The sequence below is a fragment of the Hyperolius riggenbachi genome, chromosome 2, assembly GCF_040937935.1.
Source record: "Hyperolius riggenbachi isolate aHypRig1 chromosome 2, aHypRig1.pri, whole genome shotgun sequence".
In the NCBI taxonomy this organism is placed as follows: Eukaryota; Metazoa; Chordata; class Amphibia; order Anura; family Hyperoliidae; genus Hyperolius; species Hyperolius riggenbachi.
The window spans coordinates 163,925,986-163,943,806 of NC_090647.1; the positions used below are offsets into that span (position 1 = coordinate 163,925,986).

Genomic DNA, 17,821 nt, shown 5'->3' on the forward strand with positions numbered 1-17,821 from the left:
TTTCTATAGGGCTGAGATTTTGTACACTGGCTAGGCCACTCCACAACCTTAAAGCGGAACTGTAGATCGAAAATAAACACATTGTTTCACTTACCTGGGGCTTCCCCGAGCCCCCAGCAGCTGTCTTGTCCCGCACCGGTCCTGCCCGAGCCACCATTCTCCTGCCGCCGCTCCGTCCCGTACCTCGACTTGTAAGTCAAGGCCAGCGCAGCCCTGCCAAGCGTATCCTTTCTTTGCGTTCTCCTCTGCAATAGCAGGGAACACGAAGAAAGGATACGCGTGGCCAGAGCCGCGCAGTGGCCTGGTGGCGAAACCGAAAGTAGCTGGTGGCGGGAGAACGGAGGTTTGTCGAGGAGCGGTGCGGGGACAGGACGGCTGCTGGGGGCTTGCGGAAGCCCCAGGTAAGTGAAACAATGTGCTTATTGTCGATCTACAGTTCCGCTTTAATGTTCTTTTTCTTTAAGTCACTCCTTAGTTCCTTTAGAAGTACTGTATGTTTTGGGTCATTGTCATGCTGAAAGACACATCCACCACGACCCATCTTCAGTGTACTGCCTGCGAGAGGGAGGTTTTCATCCAAAACTTTAAGGTTCATTGGCCCCTCAATGCAGTGTCATGCAGTTGTCCTGTACCCTTAGAAGAACTGTTGAAAAGCAAAACGTTCCATGCTTGACTGTGGGGATGGTTTGAATTAAACTCTGTTTTTATCCCCCCCCCCCCCCCCCCCCCCCCCCACACACACACACACACACCAAAAAAAAAACTGCTGTTAGAGCTGATGCCAAATGCCTATTTTGGTATCATCTGGTCACAGCATTTTCTCCAAAGCTTTTTTTTTTTACATTTCTTTTCAGTGGCAAACTGAAAGACGCAAACTGAAGACAGGCCTTTGCATGTGCCTACTTGCGCACAGGGATAGGGGGGGAAAAGAGTTGAACGTACCCGGTTCCCTGCAGACGTCCTGTGCCCGCGCAGCCACTCGCCGACGCTCCTTTCCCCGCCTCCTGTTCACTTCTGGAATTTCAAGTCGGAAAACCACTGTGCCTGTGCATCCGTATTCTTGCTCCCGCTGACTTCACCAGGAGCTTATTGCGCAGGCGCAGACCTTACTGGGCCTGCGCAATACAATCCTGGTGACGTTAGCAGGAGGGAGGCCGCGGCCATGCAGGCACACTGGTTTTCTGACTTTAAAGTCACAAATTCCGGAAGAGAACCGGAGGCAGGGAGCGGAGCATCGGTGCGTGGGTGCAGGACCTCTGTGGGGGGACCATTAGAAGCCCTAGATAAGTTCAACACTTTTCTTTTTCCCCTAAACCCCTACAGTACTCCTCTAAGGAATTGCTTCTGTGGACAGGTGTGCTTTTTGCACACAATGGATTTAGATAAGGAATTTCTGTAATTGATTGACTGTAATCTGTGTGCCACATAGACACAACCAATCTGTGGGAGTCAGAATTCTGTCTGGGTTGTAGGGGATCAAATACTTATTTCTTATCGACATGCAACACAATGTATTGCATTACTGGATTTTTGGTTGAAATACTGTCTCCATTACAACTAAACTACAATACCATACAAAATGAGAAAAGAGTATATAGAGGAGGGACTGCTTAATCATTTCTATGTGCGCATTATACTGAAAGCCTTTGTGCTGCAGCATGTTTTTCAGCTACTGTGTATAATGCCCAAATCTAAATGTGCTCTAATACTATGAAACTACTGCTGAAGTGTTATTCATCTCTTCTTTGGTTATGCAAGGAGCACTTTAGGAAAGCCCTGCAGTCTAGAGGAGAGATGTCTCACAGGGGCTGGATTTATTTATTTATTTTATTTTAAGCAGAGGTGGTCAACACTCTTTTTACCTATGCAAAGCTGGTTGAATTGATCTTAAAGCTTAACTGTCAGGCATAAAAAAAAATCAATTCTTTATTTTTATCTGGTAAACAAGTAGTAAAGATGCTAACCAGGCAACCCAAAAGTTAAAGATCGCTCTAACTTTTGTTATTGATTAAAAAAAAAAGAAATAAAGTTGCAGGGCATGCTGGGTTGTCTTTTTTTTTTTCTTTACTTTCCCCTCAGACTTAACCAATGCAGCCTGATTGGCTGAAGCCTCTTTCCCTCCTGTTTTCCCCTCCCACACCTCTGTTCCTCTCCGATTGAACAATATTTCTCATGCTGAGATGCTGCAGAGTCACACAAAGACAATGCACTTTCTGTTGCAGAGCTGGGTTGGAGTGTCTGAAAACTGTGTTTGCATTGGCCGCCCTCCTCCCAGAGTAAGGGAGGAAATTACATCAGGATTGGCTTCAGACACAGGGATTCCAAAATGTCAAATGCCTGAAACTGTTTTCTCTTTATTTACTATTTACTACTATTTATATATGCAGAGCTTCTGTTTGGGTTCAAGGTGCGTTTACAGTTTCTGGGGGGGCGCAGTGCACCTCTGGAGGCCATTCTGAGGCGGCCTGGTGATGCGCTGATCCACCTTTTGCGCAATTTTCAATTTTACTTGGTGGCGCACCCAGGCTATGCATATGCATAGGTTAGGATTTAGTTAGTGTTAGGTCCCCTCCCATCGAGGATGACTTCTTCGCAGTGGGAGGGACGAGTACTTAACAAGTTGCATGCAAGCTGTCACAGGAAACCTACATCCTCCAGTGGTAGACAGGTCATGTGTATGCTAGGTGTGTATTTTACCCCACAAGTGGGGCTTGCACTCTCTTGCAGGTAGCCACTTATCTGTTTTTAAGTAGCGCTGCTCATTCCTTTGCCATGTACTATATAAAACTTACTGAAATCAAAACGTGGACAGTGCAGTACAAATGTTATGTACATAAAGCAAGTTTTTATCTACTTATATATGTGTTTGGGGGGGGGGGGGGGGGGGGTTGAGATAGTATAGCTCACAGCGCCTTTTTAAGGTTAGTCCACATTTTGTTTACTCTGTGGTAAGTTTACAAACACACAAACTTAAAGGGGCACTGTAGTGAAATTTAGGTTATTGGGAATATCCTAGTATCATATTGCTAAAAGGAAAAGCAATACATATTAGGTAGTGTTTTTATTTCCAAAGGTTAACTGGATAGGATAATTTATAGCACATGTACGGATCCTGACATCAGTAAGGCAAGCAATTCCTCTGTTCAGTTAGGCTGTGATAACAGCTGATGTATTTCTCCTCTCCGAGATAAAAGCCTGTTCGTGTAAGGCTGTGTTCCCACTTGTGCCAGATCATGTGCAGACAGTGTAATGTACGATCTGATGGTCCGCCGTGGTCTGGCTATAGCCCAGGGCAGATGCGTTACCCCTATAGTAGGTATATGGGGGAATGCATCCGACTGCCCGGGATTATCGCGGACTGCACAGAAGTGAGGTCTGTTTTCTTCAGCGTGACAAGTGTGAAAGACTATAAAATAGGAGCTGTAAACTTCCGCTCAAGTGGGGAACAGAGCAGAGTAGGCTCAGTCAGCAGCAAGTACTCGATGTGTGCTGTGGAAGTTCTTAGGCTAATAAACAAGCAGCTTCCTGTTTACCGCACATATAGACAGTACTTGCTACTGACTTGGGCTGCATTACGAGAACTGGCTTTGATCTTAAAGCGTGGAGAGGAGAGATATCAGCTGTTATCACAGCCTAACTGAACCCAGAGCACATTGCTTGCCGGTTTTAGTGATGGACAGGGTCAGTACATGTGCTTTAAAATCTCCTATCCAGCCATCCTTTGTAAACAAAACACTACCTAATACGTGTTAGCAACATGCTACTAGGGTAACTCCAGTAGCCTAAGTTTCGCTATAATGCCCCTTTAAGTGAAAATAAACTGATGAGATAAAAAATTATATCTATCTTATTCTTAAAAATGAGTTTTAGATGTACCAACATTTTATTTTAGGTTTAAAAACTTAAAGAAGATTTATTGTTTTGCCTCAGCTCATTGTAACAGTCTGTCCCGTGTTTCAGAGTGCTACAATATATGAACTGGAGACCTTCTTTCATCTATCCCTTCCTCTCAGAAGTCCAGTTATCTGCCAGGAAAGTATTTTATGGGGAGTGATGCTATAGTGGTCTGACTGTAGAAAAACTGTCAGCTGCAGAGCTGGGGTATTAACTCTTTCAGAAAGAGAAAGAAGAAAAGCAACACGGCATATTTATTTGTGTACTTGGCACGGTACATGCACATGTCTATCTCAACATGTCCCATGTCACTTAAAGCGGAATATAACCCTGCATTTCAACTTTGCTCTAAAACATTATTTACAGTATATTATATGCAACCAGCATTTTTTTTTTTACTAGACCAGCATTGGAAGGGTTACACAGGGCTTTAAAGTCCCTAGAGATTTCTGCAGACGCATCCGAACTTGAGTTAGATACTTTTTGTTTACAAATATGTATCTAAGTGTTTATTGTGACTCATCTCTCTCACTGAGAAGGAGCTTGGAGGACAGCCAAAGAGTGTGTAACTGTTTATCAATAGATACATCTAACTAAATAGAATGCAACTATCTGAACGTCTGCACGGAACTTAAAACCTCTGTTTAACCCTTCCAATGCTGGTCTAGTAAAAAAAAAATGCTTTTTGCATATAATATGCTGTAAATAATGTTTTAGAGCAAAGTTGAAATGCAGGGTTATATTCCGCTTTAAAGGGAAGGTCCAAGCAAAATAAAATGAGTTTCACTTACCTGGGGCTTCTATCAGCCCCATGCAGCCATCCTGTGCCCTCTGAGTCACTCAATGCTGCTCCAGTCCCCTGCTGGCAGCTTGCCTACCTCGGAGGTCGGCGGGCTGCATTGCGTACATTTTTACGCATTCCCGCTAGTGCAGGAACATTAATACATACATTTTTACGCGTTACTGGTTCAATGCGTAAATGTTTACAGCTTTTTACCTTATATTCTACATGGGCATGTTTGCCCCTGCTAAAACGCAGCTCTCCGCGGCAGAACCCCTCCGTAGTGCCCGGGGATCGCTTCCTGCTTGAGGCAGGGCTGCAGCCCTGCCTCTCAGCGCGTCTATCAGCGCTGATCTCCACCTCTCCCCACCTCTCTGTCTTCCTTCACTGAGAGGGGCGGGGGAGAGGCGGAGATCCGCCGCTGATAGACGCGCATGGGGGCAGAGCTACAGCCGAAAGCTCTGCCTCCAGTAGCAACAAAATCTACGACCAAGTTGGGGGTGGGATTTGAGGGGGTAAAGACACCCCCGTTCTGCCGCGGGAGAGCGGCGTTTTAGCAGGGGCAAACATGCCCATGTAGAATATAAGGTAAAAAGCTGTTTTAAAAGGCGCTTCATGGTCTCTCTAAGGTTCCCTTGAGGGTAATTTTCTGTGCAAAAAAAAACATTACTGGTGCTCTGCTCTGAATGGAACAGCCTCTAAAGCATTTTGTACACACACTAGATGATCTTCAGCTGAGAAGGTCCTGTGGTGTCACGTCAGCCAGGAATCTAGTGTGTATGAAGCTGCCTATGACCTCAAGAATGTCCAGCTCACTGTAGTGATCAGAGATTTTGTTCATAAATCTTACCATGTTACAATAATTTATACATCTGTAAACTATTAAAAAAAGAACATAAAAACATGTCAGACACTGTCAGTAGCATGTGTGTTTCTGCATGTGTAAATATGTTGGTTTTCATAATATTTCCTTTCAAACCATGCTATTTGTTAATGGCTTCCCTGCTGATGTTTGTTTGAATCACATACATCAAACAGTTGTGCAGCTAGTCACTCTTTGTCAGAGCACCTGATCTGCATGCTCATTCAGTGCCAGTGGCTTATAGTATTAGAGTCACAGGATTAGCAAGACTGCCAGGCAATTGGCTTTGTTTTAAGATGAAATACATATGACATCCACCATATCCCTCTCACTGCAAGGTCACTTTAACTTGGTAAATACCTTTTTATAAATGCATTGGAAACTGAAAAAGTATTGCATTTTGTGCTTTGTGTCTTGTTACCTCTTATGATAGGGATTCAGCAAATGAGATTGCAATAATGATACTGCTTATGAGGTGTTTTCTTGAACTTTGACAAAGAAGGTGAAATATGAAAAAATGGGATTTTTTTTTAAAAATGTTGTGAAATTTACTCTACTATAAAACAGTTTTTTTTCTGTCAAGCATTTTGGAAGATTTTTGTTAAGTGGCTTAGGGACAGAGTCTGACCCGGATTCTGTACAATTTCATTGGCTCAAGCCTGGACAAATCCTAGCATCCAAATAGTCAAGGCACCTTAAAAATTAGAGCTGGTGCTTACCTTTTGAGGTTGTTTTCCACTTCTCATCGGAGCTGGTGACTGATTATTTCCCACTGGCTCCTGATATTCCTTATTAATTTGTCCAATCATGCATTGGCTTTTATCTTCTATATCAACTGCTTTTCATTTTTCTGTGCCCTTGCTGCAGTGTGTTTTTGAATTTCCTCAACAGACTTGTGATGAGACTTTAAACCGATTAAAGTCTGTGATCAGGGGCCGCTGTACACATGCCAGATCAGAAGTGGGCAAACTTTTGGGCTCAAGTACTCAAAAATTTGACAGGAGTCCCAGATTAGTGTAGGTAGCCGATGTGCGCTCCCCAATTCTGGAAGCCTAATGTGCCCATAGTCTTAGTTCGACACAGAGTTTAGGTAGCTGATTAGCTCCCCCCCCCCCCCCCAGTATAGGTATCCCAAATTTCTTGGCATCTTTATTACATGCACTCCTCCTAGAGACGCCACATTTGGAGGGTAGAGAGAGAGAGAGAGAGAGACACTTTCCTGCCAACTTGCTGGCTCCCAGTACCGTTTGTTCTCGAGATAGAAGAACCTGTCTTGGCAACCAGTAGGCATGGGGGTCTGCGGTTTGGCAAGGTATTAACTCAGAGATTTCCCTCCCTACCTTCCAGATCTGTCCGCACGAGACATGGTTGTAGAGACTGTATGACTCAAAGTTAATAAATTGAGGGTGCATCATTATTGCCACTGAAGCCCCCCCCCCCCCCTCCAATAAGTAGCAGAGACTTCTCCTTCAAGCCTCCGATCCCCCCCAAGAAGTAGAGGCTTCAACCTCTGGGAATGTGAGGGTTTAGAATATTATGTTAAAACTGGTGGACCCTCTGGGGTTCTTTGGGAACTTCTTAAATGCCCTCTCCCCTGACCAGGGCTAAGAGCGGCAGAAATTGAGGAAAATTACACTACAGTGCACATTGCTGAACTAAACTCACACTGTTTATGTGTGTGATGACAGCTCGGTGAGGGGAGGCAGCACTAGGGAAGCACGAGCTGACATTAGAACAGCCCTGAGCGTCTCCCTCTGCTGAAAATCTGTGTGTGTGTGTAAGGCTTAAATAGACACTTTAAGTCTACCCCCCCCCCCCCCCAAAAAAAAAAATCAGTCTTACTTACCTGGGGCTTCTACCAGCACCCTGCAGCTGTCCAGTGCCCTCACAATCATGATCGGAACATCCTGTCCCCCACTGCCAGCTACTTTCACTTTGCCAACAGGCTTTACCACACATAGCCTTCTACACGTTCCTGTCCGCAATCGCGTTCTGCGCAGGCTGCTATTGCGGACGGGAACGTGTAGAAGGAGACGCGGGGCCAGGCCTGCGCAGACGCAGTGCGCCTGTCGGTCTAAAGTAAAAGTAGCTGGTGGCAGGGGACAGGAAGATTCGATTGTGACTGCGAGGGTACCGGACAGCTGCAGGGGGCTGGTAGAAGCCCCAGGTGTGTAAAACTGATTTTATTTTAAAGACTTAAGGATCCCTTTAAGACTTTGTTCTTTTTATTTAAAAGGTGTTTCATATTTTCATTTTCTTCAGTAGCTTCATAAATCACTGAACTGGAGCGCCTCGGGATGCAGAGATTGTTGTTTTCTCAGAATACAGGAGATAAAAGTTGCAGAGTGTTTCTATATGCAAGACACAGAGAAAGCAAATTACAGTATGGTGCTTACAGACTGAACTATGCATTAACATCCTCTTGCAAGATGGCAGATTTTTAGTACTAGATGAATGTAACTGGAGGGGAGAATTAAGATTTTTACACAGTTCAAATTACTCTTGGGTCCAAGATTGAACGTTGATGTAGAACCTCCCAAGTCCAATAAGGAGTTGGGAGGTTCTAATATGGAACACGAGACTAGCTTTGCTATAAACCCTCTGTTTCATAAAATACATTTCTTACGGTGAAATTTTAAACTGTTTTGAAATATTTTAAAACTGAAATAGATGGGTTACCTCCAGTTTCAGACCTTAGTTCCAAAGTGAATGATTACACTGGTTAATAAAATATTGCTCTTTCTTTTTCACCGCTTTACTTAGAATGGGCTTTGATTTCGTTCAGTGAGGAAAATGTTTTCTATTTAGAAGTTTGCCTTTGCGGGTTCTGGATATATAGCAGACTCTGCTAAGGTGGTGATTTTAAATTCACAGAAATCCCTTGGTGAATATATGTAGTAGGTATTGCACTAGCATTTTTGTTTAGAAACAGAATTAAAGCCAGTCTGCATAACCTGCAGCTGATTGGATAGGAGAACCACAGGTTGGCTTTTTTAAAGGCAGAATTCAGTTCGGTATGGGCATTTCCTTGGTATTGGTGTTGATGTTTCTGTCTACAAAAGCCTTCTTGTTGCAAGGTCTGTAGGGCTCTCTGGGATGCGCTGGTTGTAGGCAGAAATGCTGTTCATAATCCTTTCACAGGTCTTGGTGGAAAATGAGAAACTTGTCCTAAATGTTTCTTGAGCAAAGCAGGATTGTGTGCCCTTAATGTTTTACTCTGCACATCTTTCCATTTGGTTAAAAAAAATCCAGGAATGAGAACTGGTGAGAGGAAGAGTGAATGTGAAAAGCCTTTCCTTATAATTATCAATAAGTAAACTTTATGTTGAAGCCAAGAACTAGCACATATATGTATCAAAAAGGGGCATTCATTGCAAAGTTCTTGTCCCACACAGATTATTCTGTAGCTCTGGCTACAGACATTTAACTACTTGACTAGCTATATCCAATCCTTGACTGCAATTATTAGAATCTAGATTGTGACAGTGAATCACATGGATGTTGCAGTTCTCTGATCACTGCTCATGTGAGAAGGACCTCTGTGACCTTGTTAGAGGTTAAGTGTATTGCAGCTCTTTCTCTAGAAGTGGGAGCTGCATAAAAATCCTTTCTACCTGTGCTGTTTTTACTTCAGTTGTAGTGTTATGATACACACCGTAATCTGAACGCAGTCTGAATTAATGTGATTTCAAGACAACCGTTCCATTGTCTGAAAAAAAAATAGTTTTGTACAGTCTGAACTACAGACAAAACTTTGATTTTGGATGAAGTCTTAGGAACTTGGCTAATGACTTTTGTTCTTTGTGCATAGTTCTGGTTAGATTACCTTGTGGTGAAACCTTGGGAAGTGAGGGAATTTCTTCAGCAGGAGCACAACCATAAAACATGACGTTCTACTACTGCTAAAAAATGGATTTATTGCTGCCAGTGGCCCAACAAGGAAAATGGCCCTGTATCCAGTAGCTGAACATGAGAACTGATATCTATTCCTTAAGGTGGCCATACACTGGTCGATTTGCCATCAGATCGACCAACAGATAGATCCCTCTCTGATCGAATCTGATCAGAGAGGGATCGTATGGCTGCCTTTACTGCAAACAGATTGTGAATCAATTTCAGCATGAATTTGATTCACCATCTGTGGAGCTGCCGCTCCCCCCACCAGCTATATATTACCTGCTCCAGCCGGCGCGAGTCCCCTGGTCTCCGCTGTCTTTTCTCCGGTCTGGGCTCCTCCAGCTTCACTTTACTTTCTGCCGGGGGAAGTTTAAACAGTAGAGGGTGCTCTACTGTTTAAACTTCCTGCCCGGACAGGAAGAAGTGAAGCCTGCTGGACTCAGAGCCCAGTGCAGAGATGGAGCAGCGGTGACCAGGGGGCTCTCGCCAGCCGCAGCAGGTAATGTATTGCCGCTGTATTGCATCAGTCGTCGGGCATTCGAACGTCGCTATTGACGCACTCCCGACCCACCGTTGATCAAGCGAAAGCTTTCGCATGGACAGGAACGACGGGAATTGATGGGAACGATTGATTTTTGGATGGAAATCGATAGTTCGGTCAGTGTTTGCGTGACGATTTCACATCCGATTCCATCACAGTGATCGAATCGGCTGTGTATCGGCGGGAAAATCGGTAAGTGTATGGGCCCCTTTACTCAAAAACCTGTACGTTCTTCCCAACCTCCACCCTGCGCTGCTAACCATAAAGTGTAAAACATGAAAAAGGCAAAGACAAAACATATAGCGGGGGACACTTTCAGTTATACTCTGATATAAAGAAAGACACTGTACTGGAGATCCAAACTAAGATCAAATATCTGATTATCTTTAACAATGCCCAACCAACCCCTAAACGCATTTTTCTCCTCACCCTTTCCACCAGAAGCTGCTCCATTGTCTGCTATGTGTATTCCCGCTGTTGAGCCAGTACATGTATTCCGTCTCAGACTCCAGATACTCAAAAATAAATTCTGACTCCACAGCTCTAGCGGCAAGGTGACCTATCGTGGATAAGACACTTGGCTGCTCACACGTTAACTAGCTGAGCCTGCCATGGTTAAAAGGCCATAGAAACACCTGGTGACTTATTGGAATGATCTACAGGGCCCTAAATGTTAATGCTCCTTCCTTGAACCCCTATGGTATTGGATCTTAAGTATTGGGTATTATATGTATTATGGTGAGTGATGTCTTCATATCATGATGACATTCACCGATTGGTTCAGGATTTAGTAGAGTTTTGTTAGTGTGCGCATACTCATTGTCGTTGTGTTTTATGGACTGTGCTTGCTATAGGTTCCATCCCCGATATCTTCCATTGTTAACACTTATCACCTTAGATTTTTAAGTCTGTATGGGCAAGACCCTAAGGCCTGGAACCCACTACAAATCGCTAGCACAATCGCTAGCATTTTAATAAGCGATTTGCAAGTGATTTCATGAGCAGTTTCCGGCGCTTTTGGGATCGATTTTAAAAAGTGTAAGCTTTTTGCCAGCGATTGTGTAGCGATTTGCGATTAGTGATTTTAATTCTGATGGGTCCTTTCAATGTATCATAATTTTATTTACAGTTTGCAATCGCACTCAAATTGCTATGTGTAGCGACTCATGAACGATTTTCCAGCGCTTCAGTACATTACATTGAAGCGCAAACTCTTTCAAAATGCTGCATGTCCTGCGATCGTTATTTTGCTAATCGCAATCGCTACTGTGGAATTTGTTACATTTATTTACATTGGCAGAGCGTATAGGGAAAGTGCTAGCAATTCAAAGCGCTCCCTAAATGCTCAAAAAATCGCTCCAGTGGGTTCCAGCCCTAACTTCTCTTGTATCTTGGTTTGGCTTAACCTGCTGAGCGGTCTGGACGAGCTCAGCTCGTCCAACACCGCCAGAGGCTGCCGCTCAGGCCCTGCTGGGCCGATTTTAACCAAATAAAAAGCAGCACACGCAGCCGGCACTTTGCCAGCCGCGTGTGCTGCCTGATCGCCGCTGCAGCGCGGCGATCCGCCGCGTGCAGCGGCGAAAGAGGGTCCCCCCAGCCGCCCGAGCCCAGCGTAGCCGGAACAAACAGTTCCGGCCAGCGCTAAGGGCTGGATCGGAGGCGGCTGACGTCAGGACGTCGGCTGACGTCCATGACGTCACTCCGCTCGTCGCCAAGCGAAACACGGAGGGCCGCTCATTGCGGCCTTCCGTGTTATCTCTTGCCGCCGGAGGCGATCGGAAGATCGCCTCCGGAGCGCCCTCTAGTGGGCTTTCATGCAGCCAACTTTCAGTTGGCTGCATGAAATAGTTTTTTTTTTATTTAAAAAAAACCCTCCCGCAGCCACCCTGGCGATTTAATCAGAACGCCAGGGTGGTTAATTTTCTGACTTGATCCATTTCAGTGTACTTAATACAATATGTGCTGCTATACATCTGTTTTTTATGCATATTGCCCTTATGTCCATGTAACTTGTATGTGAAATATTTATTTTGTATATCAACACAGAAGCTGTTGATATTATATAAATTAGTAATAACCGCTTACGAGACACTGGTCTTTTTTTTTGTTTTGTTTTTTACCTTATTTTCTTCTTTAGCAGTCTTCAGCATTAAATTCTAAGCTGATTCGCCACATCCCTGCGGCAGAACTAGTTTTTTTTTTGGCAGAGAAATAGCCTAGCAAAGTTCCAGGATTGCATCATTTTGCTTCCAGGTAGAGGCAGAGCTGTGCGCAGTAGCTCTACCTCTTATCCAGTCAGTCTCCGAGGATCTCCGCCCCTCTGTCTTCTTTCACTGAGAGGGGCGGGGAGAGGCGGAGGTCCGTGGAGATTGACTGGATAAGAGGCAGAGCTACTGCGCACAGGTCTGCCTCTACCAGGCAGCAAAACATAGTTACATAGTTATTTTGGTTGAAAAAAAGACATACGTCCATCGAGTTCAACCAGAGAACAAAGTACAACTCCAGCCTGCTCCCTCACATATCCCTGTTGATCCAGAGGAAGGCAAAAAAACCCTTACAAGGCATGGTCCAATTAGCCCCAAAAGGGAAAAATTCCTTCCCGACTCCAGATGGCAATCAGATAAAATCCCTGGATCAACATCATTAGGCATTACCTAGTAATTGTAGCCATGGATGTCTTTCAACGCAAGGAAAGCATCTAAGCCCCCTTTAAATGCAGGTATAGAGTTTGCCATAACAAGTTCCTGTGGCAATGCATTCCACATCTTAATCACTCTTACTGTAAAGAACCCTTTCCTAAATAAATGGCTAAACCGTTTTTCCTCCATGCGCAGATCATGTCCTCTAGTCCTTTGAGAAGGCCTAGTGACAAAAAGCTCATCCGCCAAGCTATAATATTGCCCTCTGATGTATTTATACATGTTAATTAGATCCCCTCTAAGGCAACTTTTCTCTAGACTAAATAAACCCAGTTTATCTAACCTTTCTTGGTAAGTGAGACCTTCCATCCCACGTATCAATTTTGTTGCTCTTCTCTGCACCTGCTCTAAAACTGCAATATCTTTCCTGTAATGTGGTGCCCAGAACTGAATTCCATATTCCAGATGTGGCCTTACTAGAGAGTTAAACAGAGGCAACTTCAAGAGTGGTGTAACTTTGCCCCGGTATTTCAGGGGAATAAATACCTCGTTCTGCCGCAGGGATGCAGCGATTCAGCTTAGAATTTAATGCTGAAGATGGCTGAATAAGAAAATAAGGTAAAAAAAGAGACTCAGTGTGTCTTTAAATGTGAACATTTCATGTTGTTATATTTTTTTGAAACGTAATGTAACTTCTACCAGTGTACACTTTTGCTGAGCAGACTTCATCTAGAATAAATACATTCTTTAGTAGGGCTGCACGATTTTAGGAAAAAATTGAAATTGCGATTTTTTTCCCTGAACAATTTCGATTTTTTTTCACGATTTTCTTCAAATTGAGCTTTAGTACTAAATTCACAATGCCCCCAGTGTAGTTTAGCCAGCTATAGGTGCCCCAGTAAAGGTTAGCTAACTATAGGTGCTCCAGTAAAGGTTAGCTAACTATAGGTGCCCCAGTATAGGTAAGCCAACTATGGGTGTTGCAATGCAGTTTAGCCAGTGTAGGTGCCGCAGTACAGGTTAGCCATCCTGATCCCCTTTAGTGTAACCAGATTCCCCTTCCACCCCCCCCCCACCCCCCCCCACACACACACACACACACCTTTAGTGTATACAGGCAGATCCCCCTTTAGTGTATATATAGCCAGATCCCCCCCCCCTTAATGTATATAGGCAGATTTTTTCCCCCTCCCTTTAATGTATATAGCCAGATCACCCCTTTAGTGTACATAGGCAGTCCTCCCCCCCCCCCCCCTTAATGTATATAGCTAGATCCCCTTTAGTATAGGCAGATCCCCCACTTTAGCTTATATTGCCATATCTCCCCTTTAGTATAGGCAGACACACTTCCCCACTTCCCTTTAGTGTAGATCCCCTTTAGTGTATATAGGCAGTCCCCCCCCTTCCCCCGCTTAATGTATATAGCCTGATCCCCCTCTTTAGCATGTATAGCCAGATCCCCCCTTTAGTATAGGCAGATACACTTCCCCTCCCCCCCTCTTCCTTTTAGTGTATATAGGCAGATCCCCCTCGCGATGGTACCTGCTCCTTTCCCAGCCCCCTCCTGCAGCAAGTTCTGATCCCATTCGGCTTCACCGCATTAGATTGCCGCGCGGTGAACAGGCAGCGAGTGTTGCCTGGTAACGGTGGCCGCCAGGAAGTGATGTCACACTTCCTGGTTCAGGCCCCGCAATACTGGGCAACGCTCGCTGCTTGTTCACCACGGCTCACCGCGCGGCAGTCTAATGCAGTGAAACCGAATGGAATAAGAACTTGCTGAAGGAGGGGGCCGGGAGAGGAGTAGGTACCAGCGGCTGCAAAAATCGCCGGAAAACCGGCACTTTGATGATCTGAACACAGTCAAGCCCCTGATCGCGATTTTCGGTTTTAAACTGAAAATCGTTCAACCCTATTCTTTAGTTCAGGGGTGTCAGCCTCAATCACGTCAGGGGCCAAAATCTAAAACATAAGCCAAAATTGTCTAAGCCACGGGCCAAAATTGTTTATTAAGATGTAACATTTGTCGTACAATCTCAAACTAGGTGATGAAACTATAGTGACCATGGGAGACCGACTCCTTCTCCTTCTGAGTAGCACAGTGCATCAGTTTATTATTTACCTGCTTCAGTGCTGCTTCGGGTCTCCTGATCTTGCTGACAGCCACATTTTCTGTGTTGTATATCTCTGGCTCTGAATGCATGTCACGTGATTGGAAGCTGGAGGTGTAGAAGCACAGGGGTTGTAGCTGATGGCAAGAACAAAAGAGGCATGACGTACCGCTGGAGCAGGTAAATATTACCGTGCTACGCTGCGCTGCTATGTGGGGAGATAATGTTGGGATGAGAAGGGGTGGAGGTGTGTGTGTTTTACCAGCCACATTTCTGGATCCCAGGAGGTAGCTCCATGCTAATTTCGCTGGGGTGGATGGGGGGTGTTCTGTGGGTTGTTGCTGCACCCCGGCTCAGACTGACAATGTTTCAACCCGAAATACTGTCATTCTTTGGTTGGGAAGGCAGTATCCTTTTGGTCTTTTAGTACATAAAATGATGCACATTTGAAGCTCTTGAGGGCCACATACAATGGCAAGGAGGGCCACATTTGGCCCGTGGGCCTTGTGTTTGACACCTGTGCTTTAGTTTTATGAACACATAGTAGTAATTACAAATAGTTGATGAAATAGTTGTTTTGCACTGCAGGCTCCTTCTAGCAGGCATTTCGCAATGTAATAATTAAAAACAAACGTGATTGGTTCCTGTTGATGCATCACTTCTACATGCTATCATTGATCTACCAATAATTTGTGTCTTAATTTTCAGATTGAGATAAAATTGAAGAAAACAGAAGCTCTGCGATGGGATAAGCTAGAGGGTGTGGCAGATCCTAATCAAGTAAAACACTTCATGCCAGGTATGTAATATATTTCTCCAGCAGTATTCATTAAGGGAATTTGTCATGACAGAAATATGGGTGATACCAGTGCTTACATTTTTATTTCTTATTAGAATTGATAAGTTTCCTAACTGTCCTGTACTTGTCATAGAACATGGCTAACAGGCTATTGAGGTGAGTATTCAGTAGGCGCCTGTGGCACTGAGTGGAAGTAACAGTAGCCATTGGACTCTGAAAAGGAAAGCTGTTGGCACGTGCATGCTCCCGCTCGTGCACTTTGAGGCAGGGAACACACCTTGCAGGGCCGGTTTCCCCTGCGATTCCCAGGTCTCCGTCAACTTCTAGTGTTTAACGCAAACATTTTTCCGTGAATGTTTCCACATTTGCGGCATCATGTACTGTATGTGAATAGGTGCGTCGTGCTGAAAAAGCAGAATGCTGTGCAGTTTAAAAACACACGGAAGTTAAGGTTCCCTTTAGGCAGGGAACACACCAGATGCGTTTGTGCGCGTTTTGCCACGGATGGCAAAACGCGCATAATTCTACAGTGCACAGGCACTTTAAGGAAGGGAACACAATTGCAAGGCTGTTTTCCCCTGCGATTTCCGGGTCTTTGTTGGCTTTTTTGTTTGCGTTTAACAAAAAAAAAAAATTCTGTAAACGTTTCTGCATTTGCTGCTGCATGTACTGTACGTGAACATGTGCGTCGCGGAAAAAAAAGCAGAAAAGCTGTGTGATTTAAAAACGCACGAAAGTTAAGGTTCCCTTTAGACAGGGAACTCACTAGAAGCGTTTGTGCACATTTTCCTATTGACGGCAAAGCGCGCATGATTCTACAGGCTATTGAAGTCAATAGCTTTGTGCGGGAAACGTGTGTTGCAACTGTTTGTTCACGCTTTGCATTTGTTTTTCCACGCATTTTTTAATTGCACAACTTTCTGCTTTATTACGCATGACATGCACATTCGCTTAATGTACATGCAGTCAGAAATGTGGAAATGTTCCTGAAAAACGTACACGTTAAGCGCAAAAGCCGATGGAGACCTGGGAATCACAGTGGAAAATGGCCCTGCAAGTGTGTACCTGCCTTAAAGAACTGGTGCGAGGGGAAAAAAAGATCTACTTACCTGGGGCTTCCTCCAGCCCCCTGGCAGCCTATCTGTCCCTCGCCACAGTTCGGCATCCTTTGTGTCTGCGTGGCATGTGCGTGCCCGTGCACAAGCGTCAGAAACACTGGAAGTTTTATAACATTCAATGATCCATTAACCGGAACCAATTGAACGTTTTAATACTACTGTTGGTCCAGTAGTGGTTAATGATGTAATTTTTTAACCTGATTAGCATGCACTTTTCTTCATTTGTCCTGATTGTCACTAGAGATCCCAAAATGTGTATAAAATAAAGTAAATTTTAATCCGTATAGAAGACTGATTGTGTTTACAGTCAGCATTTATGCAATAGTTCCTCTTTGTTATTATAGTGAAGTAATATCAAGTTCTGGGCAAACCCAAATATCAGAGAGGCCACCACTCACTCACACACACACACACACACACACTCACTCACACACACACACTCACTCACACTCACACACACACACACTCACACACTCACACACTCACACACTCACACACTCACACACACACTCACACACTTACACACACACACGCACACGCACACTCTCATACTCACACACACACACACACACACATACACACACACATTCACACACACACACACACACACACACACACACACACACACACACACACACACACACACACACACACACACACACACACACACACACACATTCACACACACACACACACACACACACACACACACACACACACACACACACACACACACACACACACACACACACATTCACACACACACACATTCACACACACACACATTCACACACACACACATTCACACACACACACATTCACACACACACACACACTCACACACACACACACACACACGCACACGCACACTCTCATACTCACACACACACACACACACACATACACACACACACACACACACACACACACACACACACACACACACACACACACACACACACACATTCACACACACACACACACACACACATTCACACACACACACACACACACATTCACACACACACACACACACACACACACACACACACACACACACACACACACACACACACACACACACACATTCACACACACACACACACACACATTCACACACACACACACACACACACACACATTCACACACACACACACACACACACACACACACACACACAC

General features: G+C 44.6%; 1 protein-coding gene across 4 annotated transcripts in view; it reads left to right on the plus strand.

Annotated features, from left to right (window-relative positions):
* The window catches only part of SUGT1 (SGT1 homolog, MIS12 kinetochore complex assembly cochaperone), a 175,180-nt gene that overhangs the window by 129,508 nt on the left and 27,851 nt on the right, over positions 1–17,821 (plus strand). For all 4 annotated transcript variants that reach the window (XM_068267817.1, XM_068267819.1, XM_068267818.1 and 1 more), the window contains exon 12: positions 15,431–15,521. In XM_068267817.1, coding sequence (XP_068123918.1) covers positions 15,431–15,521 — 91 coding nt within the window. The remainder of the gene's footprint in view (positions 1–15,430; positions 15,522–17,821) is intronic.